The 14,084-nt window shown below is 38.4% G+C and overlaps 1 protein-coding gene across 1 annotated transcript; it reads right to left on the minus strand.

The window, feature by feature from the left end:
* Positions 1-5,285: 5,285 nt before the first annotated feature.
* LOC104157061 (monocarboxylate transporter 10-like) lies at positions 5,286-9,426 on the minus strand. The gene is made up of 3 exons (XM_009704020.1): positions 9,283-9,426; positions 7,169-7,397; positions 5,286-5,971 (listed from the first exon to the last, which is right to left on the minus strand). Exons 1-3 carry the CDS (start codon positions 9,424-9,426, stop codon positions 5,736-5,738), a joined length of 609 nt encoding a protein of 202 aa, XP_009702322.1. The 3' UTR covers positions 5,286-5,735.
* Positions 9,427-14,084: the final 4,658 nt, after the last annotated feature.

Below are 14,084 nucleotides of genomic sequence, written 5' to 3' on the forward strand. Positions count from 1 at the left end.
AGTTTATTCTACCACAGTTTCCCTCCCTCTCTCAATTTTACTTCTGTCTTTTGTGAATGCAACTGTTCTCTAAGGTTGATGTTAAACTCCAGAATGGAAAATAGAGTAGATAAAATTTTCAGAAGCACGTAACTCTGGAAGTCAGTAGTTTAGGTTTATAAGCCATTGGTCTTAAGATGGATCGTCAGCCCAGTCAGAACGAAACGGGTTGCACCATACATTAATGTAGGAGCAAATGTAATGGTAGACATTCCAATCAGAGCACAGTGGTAATAAAAGCTGTAAAGACTTATACAAAAGTCGGCACATGAGATTCAATAATTATCAGAATATAACACAAAGTTACTTTTTAAAAATTACAAGTTTTACAGGAGAACAAGACTAAAAATGATGCATGCAGTAACAAATGGGGCACTTAAGAACTACCATCTTTATTCGGAATAATTTGAGACTGATCACAGTTACCTTAGCACCATGAAAAACATTAGACATTCATTTCTTACCCTTCTAACAAAGCAGAACTTTAAAGAATGGAGTTGAGGCTAGCAAAACATATATCCTTTAATATCAAAAACATACAAAATATGATGTCTATAAAGATACTTAAATATGTCGGTGTTATCAAGATTAGCACACATTTTAGTATAAAATCACGCTAATCTCAGCATATGCAGTTCTGAAACATTAAAAACATTGACACGATATGTACGTAAGACTAAAAGGCATACTGAAAACATGCCAAAGTTTACGACTGGAAACTCACTGGCTGTCTGGAACTGTAATGGTGCTGTGCTTGTCAACAGTGAAACACACAAACGAAAAGAATTGCCTTTGCCTGAGCTGTCTCCCACATTCCCATGCTACAGTTCCAGTAGTTAAACGCAGAATGTTTGTGTACACCCTGGTCAAAATACGTGGTATTTCTCTATATATGTACACACACTCTCAATATCAGAGGGTCAGTTCCAACAGAAAAGTTAAGAGGCCTAGAAGCCAGCTTCCAGAGCACTTCCAGCTCCCTGGAAGGGAATCCAGGCCCCAAACAAGGCAGCCCCTCTGTCCTGGTTTGGGCTGGGATACAGTTAATTTTCTTCCTAGTAGCTGATACAGCCCTGCGTTTTGGATTTAGTATGGCAATAACGTTGATAACACAGGGATGTTGTAGTTGTTGCTAGGTAGTGCTCACCCTAAGTCAAGGACTTTTCAGTTTCCCATGCTGTGCCAGCGAGGAGGGGCACAAGGAGCTGGGAGGGAGCACGGCCAGGAGAGCTGACCCCAACCAGCCCAAGGGATGTTCCATACCACAGAACGGCGAAGCAAGGAGCTGCCCCGTGCCGGCACAGTGAGAGCCCAGCTGCCTCAGCCACCTAAGGGCAGTAGCGTTGATTCCCATCCTTACATACTTCCTTTGGGGCTGCAAGGAAGCATCTCCTGTCCCTTTGGCAGGTACTACCTGATGCAAAGAACCGAGCAGAGCATTTTTGCTTTAAAACAGCAGTGTCCCATTTTTTACATCATAAGCATTTATCTAGTATGTGTGGGACCTGCCTTCAGCGCTCCTGTGAGTTGATTCAACCTCACATCTCCCACTTCACAAAAACTGGCCTAGTCTATCAGGCTGTGGCTATTCAAAGGTTTAATGCAGGGAAGAAGTCTGAGAAGGGAAGGCTGGGCAGTACTATCCACATCCAGTGTGGTCTGCACCAGCTTTGACAATCCCCTGTCTCCAAAGGGAAGGGGCGATGTATGTGCCCAGACACAGTGCATAAAGAGCCAAAGGAGAAACAGAGCAGCTGCCTACCTAACCTGATACTGAATGTACCCCGGATCGCCACAGAAGGGCTGTGTCATCCTTGACTTGAGTGAACAATCTAGGAAGGTCCATAAATGGTCACTGAAAATAAACTTAGGAAAAAAAAAAAATTTAATGTTAATGCCAAACAGACAAAGATCTGGATGACAGACGTTCTAACCAAGAGTATGTTAATTTGAAGTCTTGGTTTGAGACTTGTACAGGTCTTCTAACACAGAGCCAGAATAAATCCAACAATATTTTTTTTTATTAATTATACATTGTATATTGTTGCATAGCTCAGATGTAAATAAGAACCTGAAGGGTTTTCATTATTTCCGACTCTTTGCTGAACAGCTATATTAAGATTTACAAGGCTCTCGTACCTACTGAATACATGCCAGCCACACATAAAACCAACCCCTTACTCAAAATCAGTCTTTGTTTCAAGATCTGGTGTATTAAATTACAGCATCAAAGTAGGACTGGAAATTTCAAGCTGCCATCTTAAACGAAGCTACTTCTACCCAATTTCTTCTGAATCTTGCCCTGAGAACATATAATGGAAAAAAGACGATTACTCTATAGGATCGGAGTGCAATGTTTGAGAAGTACTCTGTGAACTGTTCTCAAGAGAGGGACACATCTGAATCATTTAAGGGTTTTCTTGAACTAAGCTAGTATTTCAATTTTAGAATCTACCCCTAACAAGATTAATTTGGCATGAATTAGGTCATCAAAATATGAGTCCAGCAGGTTTCCCATGAACACGTTTCCACACCTCAACTTAAATTTTGTTACAAAAATTTATTTACATTTACTCAAAATAAAATTGAATATTCGACGCTTTTCTCTCCTAGTTTTCAGAATAGCAACCACTATTCAATCATGTTTTCATAAGTGTACTTAATAGTTGCTATTTGTGTTGGGGTTTTTGTGTTTTGGGTTAGGTTGTGTTGTTTGGGTTTTTAAAGGGAGACAAGCTAACCTCATTTTTAAAACCTCAGGGCATATAGAATCCACTGTGTCTCTAAAGAAAGTTTCTCAATGGTTAGCCTCACAACCACCTGAGCTTTACTTTGATTTTAACTGCATCTTATTTCACTTCAGGACACAATCTTATTATGCTTATGTCCAATAAAGAGCATTTTCTATTGGACATCTCCCCCGCAGACACAAGCTAACAGTAAAGATGGTAACATAATTCCCATGCATTAGCTTACTTTTAACTTTTCTGACAAGTCATTTTTTTCTGAAGCCTTTCCAATTTTAGCATTGTTGTAAAACAAACACTGGCATCAGAAATAGGTTCATTATTCTAACAACATCACACCAGCATAGCTTCCTTACCCCTAACTCTGCTTCCTGCTTGTCTGACGTCGCATTCACTAGCTGTTTTTAACATAGTAATCACTGCTAAACAATTATTCTCTCATCATACCCCCTTCCTGGAGTCTGTTTTGTTCTTTTTAACAATGCTCTCCAGATTTGTGAGCATAATTTACATTTTTAGTTACTCAAATATGAGAGATTGCAATTTTACGTACAGATACAATTTTTAAATGGGTTGGCAATAATGAATCCATACTATTGTTATACTATTTCTGTATAATTTCTAAAACTTAACAACAATTATTTTATATTCTCTCCCAGATAATTTATATAGATACAGAGCAGCAAGTCAGAAAGATGCCACAATTACGTCAAGATATCTGGTGACAATGATTTCAAATTGCATCACAGCTAGAAAGCAGCCTTGGTTTTTTGTTAAAAATTGAATGCTAAAACACATGAAAGGTAAGATCTGTGATGAACACTACTTTTTCATAACAAAGCAATAGGAAACAAGAGGCTTTTACGACACTCCACACCTTTTGCCTTGCCCAAATAGAAGATAGTACTGAATAACACGTTCTACAGAAATACTCCAGACGAGAACAGCATAGGCTGTTAACATCATTTTTGTAATGAAGGCAGCATTTTTTAGTCATTTTAATTAACAATACTGTGAATATTTTAATGAAATTTTTAGAAGTACTTACAAGGTGCAGAAGCACAAGTCCCAGTGAAGCTAAAGGGATCTCTGTTTTACAGATTGGTTTGGGTTTTTTTCCCCACGTCCAAGTCCCTCCCGTACACCTCTAATATTTTAAGATTCAATTCTTTTAAACCTCACCTATGTAAAGCAGGGATTGAAATTCTGCAGTATAAAAGAGGTATGAGCTTTGGTCTCCAACAATTAGGATGCTTTGCATTATTATATTTAATTATATTCAAAGGACATTTGTAAGTTGATAGATGTAAACATTCTATGCAATAGTATTGCTAATATGTTTTATATCACAAATGTACACGGGCTTTCTGAGCCATTTACTACAACTCTGGAGAAAGAAAAATACTAAAAATAGAAAAGACAATAAAGGTTGCAATTTTAAAACAGTATTCCCTCCGTGGTTTATGTAAAGAACAGGTATTGTTACCAATTAAGAAAATGCACTTAAATGTGCATTTTGTCTTCAGATCACATTTAGTTTACTCTTTGCTATGACACTTCTAAACAAGAAAACAAAAATTCTTGTTATTGAATGGACCTGAAATAAAGAATGATTAAGTATTCTACTGCAGTGCTGATCCATATCCACAAATAAACAATGTGCTTGGAAGTGTTTTATGATAAACTGAAATGCAGTGTCTCATCTCAAAGGTAGATGCTTTCAAATATTTTTCAAAGAAAGAGGTTTTCAGAAATACCTGCTTGACAAACAGTGTATAATACCTAGGAATACATTAACAGGGCCATATGTTCAGTATGTTAAGCAAGAAATAGGACATGCAAAGATATTTCTTTATATTAGAATAAAAAATGGAGCTATATCCTACATGCAATCGAACACAGCTATAAAGACCTGTAATAAACCTGCATGTTCACTTAGTGCAAAAATCTTTAATTGTTGAATGTCATTTTAATAGCCTGCGTATATTTCCACATTAGAAACAACTTATTATTGCACTTAGAATGTATCCTTTAAAGCTGTCTTGTTTTTAAGAATAAAAAAAGAACCCAACAAGTATAACAGAATCATTTGAAATTTAGTCTAATTCACAATACTGCTCCAAAGTACTACTGTCAGTACAATTTCAAAACTATCAGCTATTCTGAGGTTTAGCTGAAAAAATACACACATATACTTTAATAGTATTGCCTTCATCAAATAAAAAAAGTCGTATCATTCAGCAGCTTTACTTCTGAATGTGTTTGCACTCAGAGGTTAGTTTGTGCATATTCAAAACCTGTGCTTATCAAAAATTTCATCCTTGATGTTGTTTGGGCTACTGTGAAAAGGTGAATGCAAAAACAGGCAAATGTTTAAGCAAACCGAGCAAGCTGGTGTATTTAGAGAAATTAAAACAGGTGTTTAATAATTTAGTTTTGTAATGTAAAATTATTTCAGCAAGAGTTAAGGGAATCAGAAAGATGCATATTCATGTTCATGATACAGAATTATAAAAGACTGTAAAACAGCATGAGAAACTTCAAAAAACAAATCAGTCATAACAGCTACTACATTTTCCAGTATAAACACCCACAGGTGTGCCTGCTTTGGATGGACCATAAAAGTTATTGAAAAATCCTGGCTCAGTGAACCAAAAACAGCTTTCACACTCCCAGAATAGGTTCTGATGAATTAGAAAAATATTCTCTTCACACACAGAATCACTACACACATACACACTAATGCTACAAAACTTCCAATAACTTGAAAATGCAGCTTGAAATCAAACTCAACTCATCAAAAAAAGTTCAATGGTATAAAAGATTCTTATAGCAGTTTTGCAGTTTGAGCAATAGTTCAAGACTTCTTCAGTATCATATAGTATCTTCAGCCAAAACGTACAAGTCTAGCTTCGGTAGAAGGTCAGGCTGGTACAGGAAAAGAAAGCATCAAAGACCAGATTCTATGTCTTTGACTGGCTTTTCTGTAGTGTCCGACACCAAAGTGCTTTCGTTTTCCAGCATTTTCTCAGTAGTTTCTCCATCAACAGGTTTTGCTCTTTCTTTTAACTTCTGCCGTTCATGGACCCAGGGGATCAAACATAATATAGCTCCGCCAATAAGGGGAGGGACTCCAGCCAGGTAGAATGCTACATCATAGGTGCCAAGGTGATCATGCAGCAAACCTGGAGAGACAGAAAGTTACCACTGATAACTAATGGAGCCTTGGGGATCTACAAAAAACACGTCTTGCCTTTGCATTTAGAAACTTGAGAACTGGCACAGATCATTATAACCACTAACCTGACTATCTGAATGGCCAAATACAGGTATATATACAGGTAGAAAGGTATTCCAGAGCTGATTTAAAAACTCAAAGCAACAAAGAACTCAGTATGTCACCACTTGACTGCTTAGTTACCACCCATCATTAAAAACATGTACCATATTTCCTATTTGAAAGTTGCTCATTTCAGTTTCTCCAGCATTTGAATCTTGCAATGACTTGGAGAAATTCTCCCTCTTCAGGTAACAGCTGCCTTTGATCATGGTGCCTCTTAATCTTATTCTAGATATACTGCAGATACTGCATTCCTGGTAGCCTGTATTAAAAACTGTGTTTTCCAACAACTCACTACTTGTTCTCTCAAAACTCCTCCCATTAATCACATTTTATTTAACTATTAACAGCTGTGCTACTGTATCCAGATCAGGACGTGCCTAGTCTATGCTGTTCTAGCTTTAAAATTTTGTTCTTTGTAACACTGTATAGTTACACTTTACTAAGTATCTTTCAGTAGCACTCACAAGACTTTAGGGTAAATTATGATTGAAAATCATCAGTGGTAAGGATTATAGCTTAAGCTACTTCCATCTCCTAAAGAACTTACTGTTTCCATCTTCAAAACCTGTACTCTGTCAAACAATTTCCCAAAGAATGAAAAAAGCCAGTGTTCCTACTTATAAGAAGCAATTAAAATGACTGGAGCTTTTATCCTCACAATTGGTTTTGCATGAACAAGTTTTAGAGTCCAAATAATTTTCAGCTTCTAATTTAGAGTCCTGTAACACAATCAACATATAGGCTGTCATCTCAACAGCATGGAAAATGTCAGGTCCTCGATCCAACTGGAAACCTATCTTTCTTTTGGGAAATGTTTTACATCTCCATAACTTAATAAAGAAGACTGAAGCAAACGTTAAAGAGTGCCATAAATTAATAACCCATGAGCAGCAGTTAAATTCACCATATATTCTGGAGCACATACTGAGAAAACTTCCAATGTAAGTGCACTGCATGTGATGTAGGAATGGAAAACATGGCCAAGAAGTCATGCAACCATAAAAACATATTTACAGCTCCAGACTGTATCTACACTTACCTGCAATGGGTGGACCAACTGTCATTGGTATTGACATGAGTCCTAGTAGAAATCCTATGGCCTGGGAGACATCCTGAGGCCCAACAAGCTCAAAGGCAATAGGAGCCATAATGCAAATGAAGCACCCATCAAACAGGCCCATGAAAAGGCAGACAGCAATGAGACCTCCAAAGACGTGGCACAGTGGAATCATCATGGACATCAGGCCGATAAAGAAGAATGAGGCCACCTAAACGTGACCAAGGAAAAAAAAAAAAAATGCAAAAAACATGTTGCGTTAAATCAGCAAAGATTAAGGGAACAGATGAGCTTTTTTGCATTTGTAGTGAATTAAACTGTCTGCCTGTATTTACTTTAAAATAAATATATGCAGTCTCCATGGATTACCACCATCAGAAGCTACATACCAAGATAAAACATACACATGTAACTGTCATGACATGCAAGCCAAGAAATTCCACTACCCACTTCACAAGTTTTCAAAATGCGTTTGTAATCAACTATCCTGCAGCGATTATGTAAGGTCATTTCTTGTGCACCAACATTTTTTGAAGAGTTACTCTCTCCTCTTTTCACAAATGAAAGCCACAAAAATATCAGAAGTTTAATATGGCTAAAACACTATAATTGGACTCCTCACTGTTGTAATTTAAGTAAAAATATCAGTATTATGAGTGATTACTTTAGGGTGCTTATATTCAACAGAGGTGGTATTTGAAAGTCTCATTTCAATTTTTCCATATAAAGGTATCTTGCTGTATTCTTGTAGCCATGAATATTTACAAAGATTTTATATTACAATCTTTGATATAATCTTAATATAAAATGTTAAAGGAATAAAATTTTGTCCTGCAGCAAAATGAAGCAGAATTAAAAAGAAAATTAAAAAAAATATAAGAGTTTTGCTTGCACACCATCCGCATGTCAGCATAGAAAACCAATGTCCCACCTAGCTGCACAAACACATTTTCCAAACAAGACACATGCATTATGCATTGGTCACCTGTAGACCATTACAGAAAAACAAGGTCAGCATCCTAGTTCATGCCCTAAACAAAAGCCCATGGTTTTCAGTTCTAGCTATTCAAAGAAGAGAACAAAAAAGCTTGTAGTTTTACTGCAAGTTCGGTATTTGTGCTCTGTAAATCACATGTAACATCTCAATGCTGCCTTTTCACTTTTTATCTTAATATTGACATTTCCTGAAAGTGTAACAACAGGTATTAAATCAATGCAAATGAATGAGATACAGGCCCAGTCTCTATCATAGGGGAATCTAAATTTATGTAACTATGGCAACAAATACTCCATCTTCAGAAAGGTGGCTCTTCCCTAAGAATTGTTGTTTTCAACACTGTAGTACACACAACAGCCATTAGATGTCTCCCTCGTTATTCACTGTAACACGGCAAAACAAGAACACTCAATGGCTGAAAACACGCAAGTTTTAATTAAAGCTTTTCAAAAAAATCTACGCTAACGCTGCTTTCTCAAAAAAACATCATTTACAAGTGTGGAGGCAAAAAAGTGTATATCCTCCTTCATCCCCAAGCTTCAGCATTTCTGGAGGGTGTGATTCTTTCTGTAAGTAACCCCCTTCTTTCAGCAAAACCAACTAAGCACCTCTTAGATTTCCATGGCTTTACCAGTGTGGCTATGCACAGAACATACTTCACACCAAATTATCACCTATCAAAGATCAGGAAAAGAGATCCAAAATGCTTAACAGAGGAACATAGGGGAAAAAAACCTAATCTTTCTGCAACCATTATGAATTCATGAGGTAAAACAGGGAAAGCAGAATCTAGAGAATCCCCAAAGGTTTTCTCACCCCATGCTAATGATTAGTAATTTCTTTCATTCCCAGCCTAGAACAGCCAGCAGGTAGTAGACATGTTTCCTTAGCATTAAAAAGAAAAAAAAAATAATCATGAGATTCATGAACTTTGCACCAAAGGCTTCTAGTATCAAAAACATACATTGAGATTCCTAGAGTTTTGAAATTTCTCAAATTTTAATCTCCAAGCAGTTAATTGTGCTTATTTAACAGTACCTGCAACCAAAGCCTTCAGAATATTGTTTGTATCTTCCTTCAGAATGGTGTGAAGACATACCTGTAAATAAACTTTTTTTGCACCAGGAATATAATCTGCAACTCTGCCAAAGATCAATCTGCCAACTCCTGAAGTAATGCCCAGACACAGCAGAAGCACTTCTTCTGGCACACTGTCACCAAATCTGTCTTTTACGTGCTTCATCTGTTTAAAAAGAGGGTTGAGAAAAATAAACTGGCTTTAGAATTAAAAGGAAGATAAACCTTAGAAAACTTCAGTTAAATAGAAGGAATCTGTGACTCTCAGACTTACAAATATGGCTACAAACAGTCAGCTAACTTACTCCGGTTTTATTGTATTGCATCTAATACTGATAAGCCAGTGCAAAACTTACTCTAAAATCTGTAAAAGCCATCTCAAACGTGTTGTTGCTTTATTCACAATTAAGGAACTTAATTCAAGAAAACAACAAGACTGCATCTAATACCAAGAAAACTGAAGAGAACCTAGAAGTGCTCTCCCCAACCACATTTCATTTACTAGCCATAGATTTAACATAACACAGAATCCAGAAGGGCTGTCTAGAACTGGTTGCTTCACTGCCCAGGGCATGCTCTCAGGTCCGCAGGTACGGACTGATGAACAAGCACCTCGCAGTACTGTTCTGCGCACAGAGACACCCACTACCAGACTTGAAACATAGCTACAGACAGGAGCACGAAGCAGAGGGGCAGAGAGTTGGCGGTCAGACAGCACAAGTAGGAGAGACACTCCAGACTGCCTCATCCCGACACGCACCATCACCGTCACATCCAGGGGCACGGAGGAAGAGGAGCAGGAACCACCTGCAGCGTCAAACGCAGCAGCAAGCGCTTCCAGGAGAGGGTAAGGCTGCAGCAGCAATAAATAGGGCAGACTGGAAGAATGATTCATGAGCCACTTCAACCTAAAGAACTAAAGCAACTGACCAACAGTAGGCCATCAACCACAATGTGATGAACTACCAGTGTCGGTAATTCTAACCTTTCAAGTCATATTTTAAAAAAAAAAAATAATAATCACAAGATTGGCTTGATGGATTTGGATTTTTTATATATTCTTCTTGGTTCCACAGTGGAAGATCTTTGTCTGTGGGTTTGGGTTTTTTTTAATCTACCATGAAGACCAGAAATTACCCATAAGAAAGATTTTTTGCACAATCAGTTTTTGAAACATGCTTGGCAATACCAATTAAGCCAAAGGGGGCATTAGAAGATGTAGAAATCAATGTGCATAAACCTGTGATCTCTGTGCTCATAACCAGTTCCAAATAACAAACTGTTAAGACTCAGAGAAGTAAAGTAGTAAACAGAAGAAACCAATTTTTAAGTAAAAATGTAGTAAAAACATTTGAGAGACAAGGTAATCACAAGCTGATAGACCTGGATAGCAAAAGCTGCACACTGAATTTTGTTATTAATTCTGATTATGTGATAACCACTTCAAACTACAGAATCCTTAATTTCCTATCTATAAAATGGAAAAGTTCAGTTTTAGTAAACAGCTCTTGGGCGAAGTAGTCAAGATTCTTTCCTGGCCACAGGGTTAATACACAAGCAGAGCCTTTTTTCCCTCCAAGATAAACAGGATTTGCTGAGTAATGGTGATTTTCTTCAGTATAAAATCAGTTGGGTTTTGTTTACGTCACAGAAAGTCTGTTAAATCTAATATTATTTTGTCCAATGTAACTGATTTAGTCAAAGGAAATAAGTAAGTGTTAGTGGGTTTGTTTTTAAAGAATAACTTCTAACTTCAACTGAGGACAGATGCTTGCTCTTTCTTTATTTTCTTCTTTCCTTTTTAAGACACATTTGGGAACAGAATCTGACTAAATTTTTCATCTGGAACGATATTTAAACACAAAAGATAATTTCTTCTATTGATGCCCTTTGTCTAAGGTGAGAAGAGGAAAAGCTGACAGATTTCCCACCCCTACCTCGACATGTCTGCCAACACCCGCTGGCCCAGCTGAGGAGAGAAGCCAAGGTATCTCCTGCCACTCTTGTCACCGGTTCCACTTCCATGTCTCTGCAGCTTTCAGCTGGTTGAATTAGCACACCTGATTCATCCACTCCCCAGAGGCTTTTCAAGAGGTAAGATAAAGCTCTGCATCTAGATAACTATTAACCCTGTATCTGCAACTGAGTAACTGGATTTCTCAAAGCAGCACTCTCGAGGATGAAATGCTGTCCGCTCTTAGATCAACAGGGGGAAATACCGGATTCAATCAACTCTAAGTAGGAAAATAACCATTACTCATCACGATCTTCAACATCTACACTAGTTTTTATCCTCTTAAGCACACTGTAACCTTGAAGAGAGCTTCCAACTAGACGTAAGGAGAAACTTTTTCTCCAGGAGGGGAGTAGGCAGTGGCGCAGGCTACCCAGAGAGCTTGTTCGGTCTCCTTCCTTGGAGGTTTTCCAGACCCAAGTGTGCAAAGCCCTGAGCAACCTGGTCTGATCCCAGAGCTGACCCTCTGATCCCTAATGGAATATTCAATCTTCAGTGATACAGTCACAAAACAAGCTGTAACAGCAGTATTATTAACCAAGTATCTGAAAATACAGTGATTCAGGATTAATTCAGTACTCTGAGTGCTAACTCGTTAGGGACTTAGGGACATTTCTTGTAACTATAAGATATTGTTAAATATGTTTATTTACAATGAAGTAGCTCAAACAAGATTCAGGTTTCCACGGATTTTTAGCTGATAGAACTACTCAAAAATCCCATGATGGGCAATTACTTGTGAACTTTCTCAGGGAGCATCTCATGAATCAACACTGTGGTCACTGAAGAACTATACAGGCTGTAGTTATAGGACTCCTTAGGCATTATCTACAGCAGTCAAATGGGGACCCAGGCACACAGACACATCGAAGGCCAAAGCATTTCCCTACCAGTTTTGCCTGTTCTCAGTAATGTAGCTAGCCCTTCACTCATTAGAATGGTGTGCATGCTGAACTGCAAGTCTGGTTTTTCCAAATGTAGTAGAGGCCTATAATTTTGCCCGAGCCAACCACTACAAGATTTTTCAGACTAGAATGGCTTAGTAAGTTATAAGTAAATTTTAGTTATCTTCATACAATCTAATTTTCCAAATCAAGACATAGACAGTGAACAAGATAACTGAATGCATCCCTGGCACCAGCATTCTACCTTATACCCTTGCTCTCTATTACCTCTGAAGGCGTACAAGTCCATGGGACCTGATGAGATGCACCCATGGGTCCTGAAGGAACTGGTGGATGAAGTGGCTAAGCCACTTATCCATCATATCCGAGAAGTCATGGCAGTCTGGTGAAGATCCCACTGACTGGAAGAGGGGAAACATAACCCTCATTTTTCAAAAGAGAAAAAAGGAAGACCCGGTGAACTACAGGCTAGTCAGTCTCACCTCTGTGCCCAGCAAGATGATGGAGCAGATCCTCCTGGAAACTATGCTAAGGCACGTGGAAAATAAGGAGGTGACTGGTGACAGCCAGCATGGCTTCACTAAGGGCAAACAGCGCCTGGCCAAGTTGGTGGTCTTCTACGATGGGCTTACAGCGTTGGTGGATAAGGGAAGAGCAAGCGATGTCATCTACCTGGACTAGTGCAAAGCATTTGACACTGTCCCGCATGACATCCTTGTCTCTAAACTGGAGAGACATGGGTTTGATGGATGGACCACTCGGTGGGTAAGGAATGGGCTGGATGGTCACACTCAAAGAGTTGTGGTCAATGGCTGGATGTCCAAGTAGAGACCAGTGATGAGTGGCATTCCTCAGGGGTCAGGACTGGGACCAGTGCTGTTTAACATCTTTGTCAGCAACACAGACAGTGGCACTGAGTGCACCCTCAGTGAGTTTGCCAATGACATCCAGCTGTGTGGTGCAGTTGATGTGCTGGAGGGAAGGGATGCCATCCAGAGGGACCTGGACAGGCTGGAGAGGTGGGCCCAGCAATATATAACCTAGAAAAGTTTGAGCACATAAAACCCAGAATTTTCTTTAAGTCCTGATGTCTGATACTTTCACTCAGAAACAGCATAAGGATAAAAGGAAATGTTTACAGAGTACTACTGGTACCATTCATAAATTGGAGATACTATTCCTAATTGCTTCAAATTAACAGTTTCCTGAAGGAGCCGAGGGAGGTTCTTTTGGTTTTGATTTTTCTTTCCCAGACACAAAAAGAAAAAGGATTTCCTTTTCATTCTTCACGGTTTCCAGAAATGTACAAGTTCTATAGAAATCCAGGCAAAACTGTGATTCCTTGGAATGCAAAGCAGTGAGCTATGCCTGTAAATAACAAAGATGAAGCTTTGCATGAGGTGTCCGATGAGTCTAAAACATAAGCTTACAGGCAAAAACTATGACCAGAGACTGAATCTATCACAGTACTTATTGTATGAAACCTGCCCTGAGGTATAAGCACTTGTAATATCCAGAACTGTTTTAATAATATTGTTTGTTTCAGTACTAACTGGCCCTCAGCCATGCAACAATTTTAAATCCAGACATCCAAAATAATTCCAGACTTGGTATACTGTATGAGACTTAGCCAGCAATCTAGACATGGTAATACCTCCATAATCTATTGATTTGATTATTACTACCATGGCCTTCAAAAATCCATCCAGTATTGTTAGAAGACATGATTGCCTTGTCATTCCACCAACTCAAAAGGTTTTTTGTTTGTTGTTGTTTTGGGTTTTTTGGGGTTTTGTTTGTTTGTTGTCATCCCCCCGCCCCAGCTGTAAGTGCAAAAAAGGCAAAAGACAAAAATAAGCTAAGTACATGTCCAAATAAGGGTATTAGCAACTGGCAGCACACAAT

This window comes from Cariama cristata, unplaced genomic scaffold (genome assembly GCF_000690535.1).
Source record: "Cariama cristata isolate BGI_N322 unplaced genomic scaffold, ASM69053v1 scaffold23207, whole genome shotgun sequence".
Lineage (NCBI taxonomy): Eukaryota > Metazoa > Chordata > Aves > Cariamiformes > Cariamidae > Cariama > Cariama cristata.